Source organism: Oncorhynchus mykiss, chromosome 5 (genome assembly GCF_057628025.1).
Source record: "Oncorhynchus mykiss isolate SJ-2025 chromosome 5, ASM5762802v1, whole genome shotgun sequence".
NCBI lineage: Eukaryota > Metazoa > Chordata > Actinopteri > Salmoniformes > Salmonidae > Oncorhynchus > Oncorhynchus mykiss.
In genome coordinates this window covers 2,722,501-2,737,120 of record NC_143026.1, presented here as the reverse complement: position 1 = coordinate 2,737,120, position 14,620 = coordinate 2,722,501, and the positions used below count along the sequence as shown (strand labels likewise).

The 14,620-nt window shown below is 42.6% G+C and overlaps 1 protein-coding gene across 14 annotated transcripts in view; it reads right to left on the bottom strand.

Moving 5' to 3' along the window:
- The window catches only part of LOC110524924 (polypyrimidine tract-binding protein 3), a 102,768-nt gene that overhangs the window by 33,857 nt on the left and 54,291 nt on the right, over window positions 1-14,620 (bottom strand). For 9 of the 14 annotated variants that reach the window (XM_036976560.2, XM_036976559.2, XM_090233578.1 and 6 more), the window contains 2 exons: window positions 12,396-12,565; window positions 5,576-5,722 (listed from right to left, as the gene is read on the bottom strand). In XM_036976560.2, the coding sequence (XP_036832455.2) occupies window positions 5,576-5,722; window positions 12,396-12,565 (317 nt within the window). The remainder of the gene's footprint in view (window positions 1-5,575; window positions 5,723-12,395; window positions 12,566-14,620) is intronic. The other 5 variants (XM_090233585.1, XM_090233584.1, XM_090233583.1 and 2 more) reach the window with 1 other exon arrangement.

Genomic DNA, 14,620 nt, shown 5'->3' with positions numbered 1-14,620 from the left:
ATAGTATAACCTGTAACTTACAATATAACCTATAACCTACCGTATAACCTGTAACCTACAGTATAACCTGTAACCTATAACCTACAGCATAACCTACAGTATAACCTATAACCTACAGTATAACCTGTAACCTGTAACCTGTAACCTACAGTGTAACCTATAACCTACAGTATAACCTATAACCTGTAACCTACAGTATAACCTATAACCTACAGTATAACCTGTAACCTACAGTATAACCTGTAACCTGCAACCTACAGTATATCCTGTAACCTACAGTATAACCTGTAACCTACAATATAACCTGTAACCTACAGTATAACCTGTAACCTACAGTATAACCTGTAACCTACAGTATAACCTGTAACCTACAGTATAACCTGTAACCTACAGTATAACCTGTAACCTGTAACCTACAGTATAACCTATAACCTACAGTATAACCTGTAACCTGTAACCTACAGTATAACCTGTAACCTACAGTATAACCTATAACCTACAGTATAACCTGTAACCTACAGTATAACCTGTAACCTACAGTATAACCTGTAACCTGTAACCTACAGTATAACCTATAACCTACAGTATAACCTGTAACCTACAGTATAACCTGTAACCTACAGTATAACCTGTAACCTGTAACCTACAGTATAACCTGTAACCTACAGTATAACCTGTAACCTACAGTATAACCTGTAACCTGCAACCTACAGTATAACCTATAACCTACAGTATAACCTATAACCTACAGTATAACCTATAACCTACAGTATAACCTGTAACCTGTAACCTACATTATAACCTATAACCTACAGTATAACCTGTAACATTCAATATAACCTGTAACCTGTAACCTATAGTATAACCTGTAACTTACAATATAACCTATAACCTACAGTATAACCTATAACCTACAGTATAACCTATAACCTACAGTATAACCTGTAACCTACAGTATAACCTGTAACCTACAGTATAACCTATAACCTACAGTATAACCTGTAACCTGTAACCTACAGTATAACCTATAACCTACAGTATAACCTATAACCTACAGTATAACCTGTAACCTACAGTATAACCTATAACCTACAGTATAACCTGTAACCTACAGTATAACCTGTAACCTACAGTATAACCTGTAACCTGTAACCTACAGTATAACCTGTAACCTACAGTATAACCTGTAACCTACAGTATAACCTGTAACCTGCAACCTACAGTATAACCTATAACCTACAGTATAACCTATAACCTACAGTATAACCTATAACCTACAGTATAACCTGTAACCTGTAACCTGTAACCTACATTATAACCTATAACCTACAGTATAACCTGTAACATTCAATATAACCTGTAACCTGTAACCTATAGTATAACCTGTAACTTACAATATAACCTATAACCTACAGTATAACCTGTAACCTACAGTATAACCTGTAACCTATAACCTACAGCATAACCTACAGTATAACCTATAACCTACAGTATAACCTGTAACCTGTAACCTGTAACCTACAGTATAACCTATAACCTACAGTATAACCTGTAACCTACAGTATAACCTGTAACCTGCAACCTACAGTATATCCTGTAACCTACAGTATAACCTGTAACCTGTAACCTACAGTATAACCTATAACCTTCAGTATAACCTACAGTATAACCTATAACCTACAGTATAACCTGTAACCTACAGTATAACCTGTAACCTACAGTATAACCTATAACCTACAGTATAACCTGTAAACTACAGTATAACCTGTAACCTACAGTATAACCTATAACCTACAGTATAACCTATAACCTACAGTATAACCTATAACCTGTAACCTACAGTATAACCTATAACCTACAGTATAACCTGTAACCTACAGTATAACCTGTAACCTACAGTGTAACCTGTAACCTACAGTATAAACTGTAACCTACAGTATAACCTATAACCTACAGTATAACCTATAACCTACAATATAACCTATAACCTACAGTATAACCTATAACCTACAGTATAACCTATAACCTGTAACCTACAGTATAACCTATAACCTACAGTATAACCTGTAACCTACAGTATAACCTGTAACCTACAGTATAACCTGTAACCTGTAACCTACAGTATAACCTATAACCTACAGTATAACCTGTAACCTACAGTATAACCTGTAACCTACAGTATAACCTGTAACCTACAGTATAACCTGTAACCTGCAACCTACAGTATATCCTGTAACCTACAGTATAACCTGTAACCTGTAACCTACAGTATAACCTATAACCTTCAGTATAACCTACAGTATAACCTATAACCTACAGTATAACCTATAACCTACAGTATAACCTGTAACCTACAGTATAACCTGTAACCTACAGTATAACCTATAACCTACAGTATAACCTGTAAACTACAGTATAACCTGTAACCTACAGTATAACCTATAACCTACAGTATAACCTATAACCTACAGTATAACCTATAACCTGTAACCTACAGTATAACCTATAACCTACAGTATAACCTGTAACCTACAGTATAACCTGTAACCTACAGTGTAACCTGTAACCTACAGTATAAACTGTAACCTACAGTATAACCTATAACCTACAGTATAACCTATAACCTACAATATAACCTATAACCTACAGTATAACCTATAACCTACAGTATAACCTATAACCTGTAACCTACAGTATAACCTATAACCTACAGTATAACCTGTAACCTACAGTATAACCTGTAACCTACAGTATAAACTGTAACCTACAGTATAACCTGTAACCTACAGTATAACCTACAGTATAACCTGTAACCTACAGTATAACCTGTAACCTGCAACCTACAGTATATCCTGTAACCTACAGTATAACCTGTAACCTACAGTATAACCTGTAACCTACAGTATAACCTGTAACCTACAGATTAACCTGTAACCTGCAACCTACAGTATATCCTGTAACCTACAGTATAAACTGTAACCTACAGTATAACCTGTAACCTAGAGTATAACCTACAGTATAACCTGTAACCTACAGTATAACCTGTAACCTGCAACCTACAGTATATCCTGTAACCTACAGTATAACCTGTAACCTACAGTATAACCTGTAACCTACAGTATAACCTGCAACCTACAGTATATCCTGTAACCTACAGTATAACCTGTAACCTACAGTATAACCTGTAACCTGCAACCTACAGTATATCCTGTAACCTACAGTATAACCTGTAACCTACAATATAACCTATAACCTACAGTATAACCTATAACCTACAGTATAACCTATAACCTGTAACCTACAGTATAACCTATAACCTACAGTATAACCTGTAACCTACAGTATAACCTGTAACCTACAGTATAACCTGTAACCTACAGTATAACCTGTAACCTGCAACCTACAGTATATCCTGTAACCTACAGTATAACCTGTAACCTGTAACCTACAGTATAACCTATAACCTTCAGTATAACCTACAGTATAACCTATAACCTACAGTATAACCTGTAACCTACAGTATAACCTGTAACCTACAGTATAACCTATAACCTACAGTATAACCTGTAAACTACAGTATAACCTGTAACCTACAGTATAACCTATAACCTACAGTATAACCTATAACCTACAGTATAACCTATAACCTGTAACCTACAGTATAACCTATAACCTACAGTATAACCTGTAACCTACAGTATAACCTGTAACCTACAGTGTAACCTGTAACCTACAGTATAAACTGTAACCTACAGTATAACCTATAACCTACAGTATAACCTATAACCTACAATATAACCTATAACCTACAGTATAACCTATAACCTACAGTATAACCTATAACCTACAGTATAACCTATAACCTACAGTATAACCTGTAACCTACAGTATAACCTATAACCTACAGTATAACCTATAACCTACAGTATAACCTATAACCTACAGTATAACCTATAACCTACAATATAACCTATAACCTACAGTATAACCTATAACCTACAGTATAACCTATAACCTACAGTATAACCTATAACCTGTAACCTACAGTATAACCTATAACCTGTAACCTACAGTATAACCTGCAACCTATAATATAACCTATAACCTACAGTATAACCTGTAACCTACAGTATAACCTGTAACCTACAGTATAACCTGTAACCAACAGTGTAACCTGTAACCTACAGTATAACCTGTAACCTACAATATTACCTATAACCTACAGTATAACCTGTAACCTACAGTATAACCTGTAACCTATAACCTACAGTATAACCTATAACCTACAGTATAACGTGTAACCTGTAACCTACAGTATAACCTGTAACCTGTAACCTACAGTATAACCTGTAACCTACAGTATAACCTGTAACCTACAGTATAACCTATAACCTACAGTGTAACCTGTAACCTACAGTATAACCTGTAACCTACAATATTACCTATAACCTACAGTATAACCTGTAACCTACAGTATAACCTGTAACCTATAACCTACAGTATAACCTATAACCTACAGTATAACGTGTAACCTGTAACCTACAGTATAACCTGTAACCTGTAACCTACAGTATAACCTATAACCTACAGTATAACCTATAACCTACAGTATAACCTATAACCTACAGTATAACCTATAACCTACAGTATAACCTATAACCTACAGTATAACCTGTAACCTACAGTATAACCTATAACCTACAGTATAACCTATAACCTACAGTATAACCTGTAACCTACAGTATAACCTGTAACCTACAGTATAACCTGTAACCTACAGTATAACCTATAACCTACAGTATAACCTATAACCTACAGTATAACCTGTAACATACAATATAACCTATAACCTACAGTATAACCTATAAACTACAGTATAACCTGTAACCTACAGTATAACCTATAACTTACAGTATAACCTATAACCTACAGTATAACCTGTAACTGGGGTAGGAGGAGAGGGTAGAGGTAGGAGGAGAGGGTAGGGGTAGGAGGAGAGTGTTGAGGTAGAGGTAGGAGGAGAGGGTAGAGGTAGGAGGAGAGGGTAGAGGTAGGAGGAGAGGGTAGGGGTAGAGGTAGGAGGAGAGGGTAGGGGTAGGAGGAGAGGGTAGGGGTAGGAGTAGAGGCCCATTGGGAACAGGATGTTGTTTGGGACACAGTGGCTGTTCAGGGCAAGGACCATGTACTGTACATGTGGTGGACTCAGCCGATTGGTCAGGTTGGACTGTCCTCAACCCCTGATTGGTCAGTTTGGACTGTAATCAACCCTGGATTGGTCAGGTTGGACTGTACTCAACCCCTGATTGGTCAGGTTGGACTGTACTCAACCCCTGATTGGCCAGGTAACACTGTGCTCACCCCCTGATTGGGCAGGTTGGACTGTACTCACCCTCTGATTGGTCAGGTTGGACTGTACTCAACCCCTGATTGGTCAGGTTGGACTGTCCTCAACCCCTGATTGGTCAGGTTGGACTGTACTCAGCCCCTGATTGGGCAGGTTGGATTGTACTTAGCCCCTGATTGGGCATGTTGGACTGTACTCAACCCCTGATTGGGCAGGTTGGACTATACTCACCCCCTGATTGGGCAGGTTGTCTGTCTTGAGCTCGCGGTGGTTGGAGTACTGGATGTAGACTGGCTGGTTGCGTACGTGAGGTGTTGCTGTGGTGTAGTAGTTCACCATGGTGATCGCTGCCTCTTCAGAAGCCATTTCTATAAAAGCCTGGTTGGTTAGGGAGGGAACACAAAGACACTCATGCTAGACACTTAGTACAAGACAAAGCTATAGGGGAAAAGGAAAACGTAGTAGGGGGGATATTAGTGTTAACAGAAAATGTCATCTCAATTCAATTATTTTGAACGTGGTATTTTTTCTGCCCTGATCTCACTTCATTAACGTAGTGTGGAACGTGAGACTGTTGAATAAGAATGATGCTGCGTAGTGATCGACCATGTTTTGTTTCAGAAGACAGCAGCGTGTTAGCCAGGTAGGTACTGGCCCGATCATTTCTTACGGATGCTACAGTCGCCTAGGATTCTCATAAAATCCTCTAGTCGTCTCAGTGTTACAAATGTTAACATCTGATCTGCAATGTCATTTTGTTGTCCTTCTGGCTTCTTCAAGAGACAATACTATAGGGACAACGAAACTGATTCAGGAAAACGTGCAGTGGAGCATCATATGACTTGGATGGTATTGAATAAGAATCACTCAGACTCATCTCAGCTAAACTGTTAGACATTATGAGATGCTGAACTCTTTGCCTGGTAGAACTCTTATGACACCTAATCAAACCAATTAAGCCGTAAAAATTGGACAGGGAAATGAAACCAATCGATACATATAAATTGGACAGTATCAAATAAAGTACAATTTGTATTCGTCACATGCTTGGTAAACAACAGGTGTAGACTAACAGTGAAATGCTTGGTAAACAACAGGTGTAGACTAACAGTGAAATGCTTACTGACTGGACCTTCCCAACAATGCAGAGAGAATTAATAGAAAAGTAATAATAAATACACAATGACCAACGATAACGAGTAACGATAAGGAGTAACAATAGCGAGCAACGATAACGAGTAACGATAATGAGTAACATTAGCGAGCAACGATAACGAGCAAGAGATAATGAGTAGCATTAGCGAGCAACGATAACGAGCAAGAGATAATGAGTAGCAATAACGAGTAATGATAGCGAGTAACGATAACAAGTAATGATAATGAGTACCGATAATGAGGAACGATATCGAGTAACGATAACGAGTAACGATAAGGAGTAACAATAGTGAGCAGTGATAACGAGTAACGATAATGAGTAACAATAGCGAGCAACGATAACGAGCAAGAGATAATGAGTAGCGATAACGAGTAATGATAGCGAGTAACGATAACAAGTAATGATAATGAGTACCGATAATGAGCAACGATATCGAGTAACGATAACGAGTAACGATAAGGAGTAACAATAGTGAGCAACGATAACGAGTAACGATAATGAGTAACAATAGCCAGCAACGATAACGAGCAAGAGATAATGAGTAGCGATAACGAGCAATGATAGCGAGTACCGATAACGAGTAACGATATTGAGTAACAATAACGAGTAACGATATCGAGTAACGATAACGAGTAACGATAACGAGTAACGATAACGAGTATGCATCAGAATTGAGCATGCATCAGTTTTGTGTGACGTATTGTTGTCTCTACCTTGTGCTGTTGTCTGTGCCCCAATAATGTTTGTACCATGTTTTGTGCTTCTACCATGTTGTGCTGCTTCCATGTTGTTGTCATGTTGTGTTGCTGACATACTGTGTTGTCATGTGTTGCTACCATGCTGTGTTGTCATGTGATGCTGCCTTGCTATGTTGTTGTCTTTAGGTCTCTATTTATGTAGTGGTGTGTCGCCTCTCTTGTTGTGATGTGTGTTTTGTCCTATATTGATATTGTATGTATTTATTTTTAATCCCAGGTCCCCCAAATAATAATTTCTTCTTAATTGATTTGCCTAGTTAAATAAAGGTTAAATAAATAAAATAAAATAAAGAGAACATCTAGAACATGTAGTACCTCTACTCTGGTCTTAATATTATATTTCCATTTGAATGGGAAAGGGCCATTGAGCAGAATGTGGGGAGACAGGGCACTTCCTTATCTAGCCTCCAATTAACCTTGATTACTTGAAAATGTTGAACCCTCCAACCCTGTCCTGGTCCTCATTAAAAGTAGTGCACTACATAGGGAATAGGGTGCCATTTGGGACGTCTCCAAAGTCTCCTACTTCTGGTCTGAATTGGCATCTGGACCTCCGTATCTCATGCAGTAGACCCACATTAAATCACATCACATTTCATTTGTCACATGTGCCAAATTCAACAGGTGTAGTAGACCTTACAGTTAAATGCTGAATACAACAGGTGTAGGTAGACCTTACAGTGAAATGCTGAATACAACAGGTGTAGTAGACCTCACAGTGAAATGCTGAATACAACAGGTGTAGTAGACCTTACAGTGAAATGCTGAATACAACAGGTGTAGTAGACCTCACAGTGAAATGCTGAATACAACAGGTGTAGTAGACCTCACAGTGAAATGCTGAATACAACAGGTGTAGTAGACCTTACAGTGAAATGCTGAATACAACAGGTGTAGGTAGACCTTACAGTGAAATGCTGAATACAACAGGTGTAGTAGACCTTACAGTGAAATGCTGAATACAACAGGTGTAGTAGACCTCACAGTAAAATGCTGAATACAACAGGTGTAGTAGACCTTACAGTGAAATGCTGAATACAACAGGTGTAGTAGACCTTACAGTGAAATGCTGACTACAACAGGTGTAGTAGACCTTACAGTGAAATGCTGAATACAACAGGTGTAGTAGACCTTACAGTGAAATGCTGAATACAACAGGTGTAGTAGACCTTACAGTGAAATGCTGAATACAACAGGTGTAGTAGACCTTACAGTGAAATGCTGAATACAACAGGTGTAGTAGACCTTACAGTGAAATGCTGAATACAACAGGTGTAGTAGACCGTACAGTGAAATGCTGAATACAACAGGTGTAATAGACCTTACAGTGAAATGCTGACTACAACAGGTGTAGTAGACCTTACAGTGAAATGCTGAATACAACAGGTGTAGTAGACCTTACAGTGAAATGCTGAATACAACAGGTGTAGTAGACCTTACAGTGAAATGCTGAATACAACAGGTGTAGTAGACCTTACAGTGAAATGCTGAATACAACAGGTGTAGTAGACCTTACAGTGAAATGCTGAATACAACAGGTGTAGTAGACCTTACAGTGAAATGCTGAATACAACAGGTGTAGTAGACCTTACAGTGAAATGCTGAATACAACAGGTGTAGTAGACCTTACAGTGAAATGCTTACTTACAGGCTCTAATCAACAATACAGTTGAAGAAATAGAGTTAAGAAAATATTTACTAAATAAACTAAAGTTAAAAATGTAATAAAAAGTAACACTATACAATAACAAAGCTATACACAGGGGGTACCGGTACAGAGTCAATGTGGAGGCTATACACAGGGGGTACCGGTACAGAGTCAATGTGGAGGCTATATACAGGGGGTACCGGTACAGAGTCAATGTGGAGGCTATACACAGGGGGTACCGGTACAGAGTCAATGTGGAGGCTATATACAGGGGGTACCGGTACAGAATCAATGTGGAGGCTATATACAGGGTGTTACGGTACAGAGTCAATGTGGAGGCTATATACAGGGTGTTACGGTACAGAGTCAATGTGGAGGCTATACACAGGGGGTACCGGTACAGAGTCAATGTGGAGGCTATATACAGGGGGTACCGGTACAGAGTCAATGTGGAGGCTATATACAGGGGGTACCGGTACAGAGTCAATGTGGAGGCTATACACAGGGGGTACCGGTACAGAGTCAATGTGGAGGCTATATACAGGGTGTTACGGTACAGAGTCAATGTGGAGGCTATATACAGGGGGTACCGGTACAGAGTCAATGTGGAGGCTATATACAGGGGGTACCGGTACCAAGTCAATGTGGAGGCTATACACAGGGGGTACCGGTACAGAGTCAATGTGGAGGCTATACACAGGGGGTACCGGTACCAAGTCAATGTGGAGGCTATATACAGGGGGTACCGGTACCAAGTCAATGTGGAGGCTATATACAGGGGGTACCGGTACCAAGTCAATGTGGAGGCTATATACAGGGGGTTACGGTACAGAGTCAATGTGGAGGCTATATACAGGGTGTTACGGTACAGAGTCAATGTGGAGGCTATACACAGGGGGTACCGGTACAGAGTCAATGTGGAGGCTATATACAGGGTGTTACGGTACAGAGTCAATGTGGAGGCTATACACAGGGGGTACCGGTACAGAGTCAATGTGGAGGCTATATACAGGGGGTACCGGTACAGAGTCAATGTGGAGGCTATATACAGGGGGTACCGGTACAGAGTCAATGTGGAGGCTATACACAGGGGGTACCGGTACAGAGTCAATGTGGAGGCTATATACAGGGTGTTACGGTACAGAGTCAATGTGGAGGCTATATACAGGGGGTACCGGTACAGAGTCAATGTGGAGGCTATATACAGGGGGTACCGGTACCAAGTCAATGTGGAGGCTATACACAGGGGGTACCGGTACAGAGTCAATGTGGAGGCTATACACAGGGGGTACCGGTACCAAGTCAATGTGGAGGCTATATACAGGGGGTACCGGTACCAAGTCAATGTGGAGGCTATATACAGGGGGTACCGGTACCAAGTCAATGTGGAGGCTATATACAGGGGGTACCGGTACCAAGTCAATGTGGAGGCTATACACAGGGGGTACCGGTACCAAGTCAATGTGGAGGCTATATACAGGGTATTACGGTACAGAGTCAATGTGGAGGCTATATACAGGGGGTACCGGTACCAAGTCAATGTGGAGGCTATACACAGGGGGTACCGGTACCAAGTCAATGTGGAGGCTATACACAGGGGGTACCGGTACAGAGTCAATGTGGAGGCTATATACAGGGGGTACCGGAACAGAGTCAATGTGGAGGCTATATACAGGGGGTACCGGTACCAAGTCAATGTGGAGGCTATACACAGGGGGTACCAGTACCAAGTCAATGTGGAGGCTATACACAGGGGGTACCGGTACAGAGTCAATGTGGAGGCTATATACAGGGGGTACCGGTACCAAGTCAATGTGGAGGCTATATACAGGGGGTACCAGTACCAAGTCAATGTGGAGGCTATATACAGGGGGTACCGGTACCAAGTCAATGTGGAGGCTATACACAGGGGGTACCGGTACCAAGTCAATGTGGAGGCTATACACAGGGGGTACCGGTACCAAGTCAATGTGGAGGCTATGTACAGGGGGTACCGGTACCAAGTCAATGTGGAGGCTATGTACAGGGGGCACCGGTACCAAGTCAATGTGGAGGCTATGTACAGGGGGTACCAGTACAGAGTCAATGTGGAGGCTATATACAGGGGGTAATTGATTGCTCAGGAGTCTTATGGCTTGGGGGTAGAAGCTGTTAAGGAGCCCTCTGTAGTGCCTAGCGGTCGGATGTCGAGCAGTTGCCTTACCATGCTCTCGATGGTGCAGCTGTAGAACTTTTTGAGGATCTGGGGTCCCATATGCCAAATCTTTTCAGTCTCCTGAGGGGGAAAAGGTTTTGTCGTGCCCTCTTCACGAGTGTCTTGGTGTGTTTGAACCATGATTGTTTGTTGGTGATGTGGACACCAAGGAACTTGAAACTCTCGACACGCTCCACTACAGCCCCATCAATGTTAATGGGGGTGTGTTCGGCCCTCCTTTTCATGTAGTCTACGATCAGCTCTTGTGTCTTGCTGACGTTGAGGGAGAGGTTGTTGTCCTGGCACCACACAGCCAGGTCTCTGACCTCCCCCTATAGGCTGTCTCATCGTTGAGGGAGAGGTTGTTGTCCTGGCACCACACTGCCAGGTCTCTGACCTCCTCCCGATAGGCTGTCTCATCGTTGAGGGAGAGGTTGTTGTCCTGGCACCACACTGCCAGGTCTCTGACCTCCCCCTATAGGCTGTCTCATCGTTGAGGGAGAGGTTGTTGTCCTGGCACCACACTGCCAGGTCTCTGACCTCCCCCTATAGGCTGTCTCATCGTTGAGGGAGAGGTTGTTGTCCTGGCACCACACTGCCAGGTCTCTGACCTCCCCCTATAGGCTGTCTCATCGTTGAGGGAGAGGTTGTTGTCCTGGCAACACACTGCCAGGTCTCTGACCTCCTCCCTATAGGCAGTCTCATCGTTGAGGGAGATGTTGTTGTCCTGGCACCACACAGACAAGCCTCTGACCTCCTCCCTATAGGCAGTCTCATCTGGCACCACACTGCCAGGTCTCTGACCTCCCCCTATAGGTTGTCTCATCGTTGAGGGAGAGGTTGTTGTCCTGGCAACACACTGCCAGGTCTCTGACCTCCTCCCTATAGGCAGTCTCATCGTTGAGGGAGATGTTGTTGTCCTGGCACCACACAGACAAGCCTCTGACCTCCTCCCTATAGGCAGTCTCATCTGGCACCACACGGCCAGGTTTCTGACCTCCTCCCTATAGGTTGTCTCATCGTTGAGGGAGAGGTTGTTGTCCTGGCACCACGCTGCCAGGTCTCTGACCTCCCCCTATACGCTGTCTCATCGTTGTCTGTGATCAGGCCTATCACATGATCTTGACACTAGATATACATCCCAAATGGCACCCTATTCCCTATAATAAAACCCCTATGGGCCCTAGGTCAAATGTGCACTACTGTGGGCCCTGACCTATATATTACACTACTTTTGACCAGGGTCTATAGGGCTCTACCTGGTTTTAACCTGGTTGGAGAATGTTTGTTCCTACCTGGTTTTTCCCTTTCAGCATCAACAGGTTGGTGACTCTACCGAAGGGGACTCCTAGAGAGATGAGCTCAGCCTCAGACACCTCGATGGGAACCTTGCGGACGTGGAGGACTCGGGAAGGACCACAGGGAGAACGGTCTCCTTTAAACTGTCTGCTATCGTTGCCATTAGCTATAGGAGAGAGAGAGAGAGATAAACAAAGAATTTGAAAACTAACCCAATTTTGATCAATTTGATGAATTGATCCAATTTAACTAGGCAGGCAAATACCATTTAACCAGCCAGCAGATCCCATTTAACCAGCCAGGCAGATCCCATTTAACCAGGCATATCCCATTTAACCAGCCAGCAGATCACATTTAACCAGGCAGATCCAATTTAACCAGCCAGCAGATCCCATTTAACCAGGCAGATCCAATTTAACCAGCCAGCAGATCCCATTTAACCAGCCAGCAGATCCCATTTAACCAGCCAGGAAGATCCCATTTAATCAGCCAGGCAGATCCCATTTAACCAACCAGGCAGATCCCATTTAACCAGCCAGCAGATCCCATTTAACCAGGCAGATCCCATTTAACCAGCCAGCAGATCCCATTTAACCAGCCAGGCAGATCCCATTTAATCAGCCAGGCAGATCCCATTTAACCAGCCAGGCAGATCCTATTTAACCAGCCAGGCAGATCCCATTTAACAATGCAGGTCCCTTTTAACCTGCCAGCAGATCCCATTTAACCAGCCAGGCAGATCCCATTTAACCAGCCAGGCAGATCCCATTTAACCAGCCAGGCAGATCCCATTTAACCAGCCAGGCAGATCCCATTTAACCAGCCAGCAGATCCCATTTAACCAGCCAGCAGATCCCATTTAACCAGGCAGATCCAATTTAACCAGCCAGCAGATCCCATTTAACCAACCAGCAGATCCCATTTAACCAGCCAGGCAGATCCCATTTAACAGGCAGGGCAGATCCCATTTAACCAGCCAGGCAGATCTCATTTAACCAGGCAGATCAAATTTAACCAGCCAGCAGATCCCATTTAACCAGGCAGTTCCCATTTAACCAGCCAGTAGATCCCGTTTAACCAGCCAGCAGGTCCCATTTAACCAGCCAGCAGATCCCATTTAACCAGCCAGCAGATCCCATTTAACCAGCCAGCAGATCCCATTTAACCAGCCAGGCAGATCCCATTTAAAAGGCAAGGCAGATCCCATTTAACCAGCCAGGCAGATCTCATTTAACCAGGCAGATCAAATTTAACCAGCCAGCAGATCCCATTTAACCAGGCAGATCCCATTTAACCAGCCAGGAGATCCCATTTAACCAGCCAGGAGATCCCATTTAACCAGGCAGTTCCCATTTAACCAGCCAGTAGATCCCGTTTAACCAGCCAGCAGGTCCCATTTAACCAGTCAGCAGTTCCCACTTAACCAGCCAGCAGATCCCATTTAACCAGCCAGCAGATTCCATTTAACCAGCCAGCAGATCCCATTTAACCAGCCTGCAGATTCCATTTAACCAGCCAGCAGATCCCATTTAACCAGCCAGGCAGATCCCATTTAACCAGGCAGATCCCATTTAACCAGCAAGCAGATCCCATTTAACCAGCCAGGCAGATCCCATTTAACCAGCCAGGCAGATCCCATTTAACCAGGCAGATCCCATTTAACCAGCCAGCAGATCCCATTTAACTAGCCAAGCAGATCCCATTTAACCAGGCAGATCCCATTTAACCAGCCAGCAGATCCCATTTAACCAGCCAGGCAGATCCCATTTAATCAGCCAGGCAGATCCCATTTAACCAGCCAGGCAGATCCCATTTAACCAGCCAGGCAGATCCCATTTAACAATGCAGGTCCCTTTAAACCAGCCAGCAGATACCATTTAACCAGCCAGGCAGATCCCATTTAACCAGCCAGGCAGATCCCATTTAACCAGCCAGGCAGATCCCATTTAACCAGCCTAGTGGTTAGAGTGTTGGACTAGTAACCGAGAGGTTGCAAGATCAAATCCCTGACCTGGTTCGTCAAAAAATGTATCGTTCTGCCCCTGAACAAGGCAGTTAACATACTGTTCCCTGGTAGGCCGTCATTAAAAATAAGAATTTGTTCTTAACTGACTTGCCGAGTAAAATAAAAAACATAGGACTTCAAGTATTTGCTCAAGTTCATGTGATGTATTGTACTGCTTGTAGCTATAATATTACTGGAGTTGTGATGTTTACATAG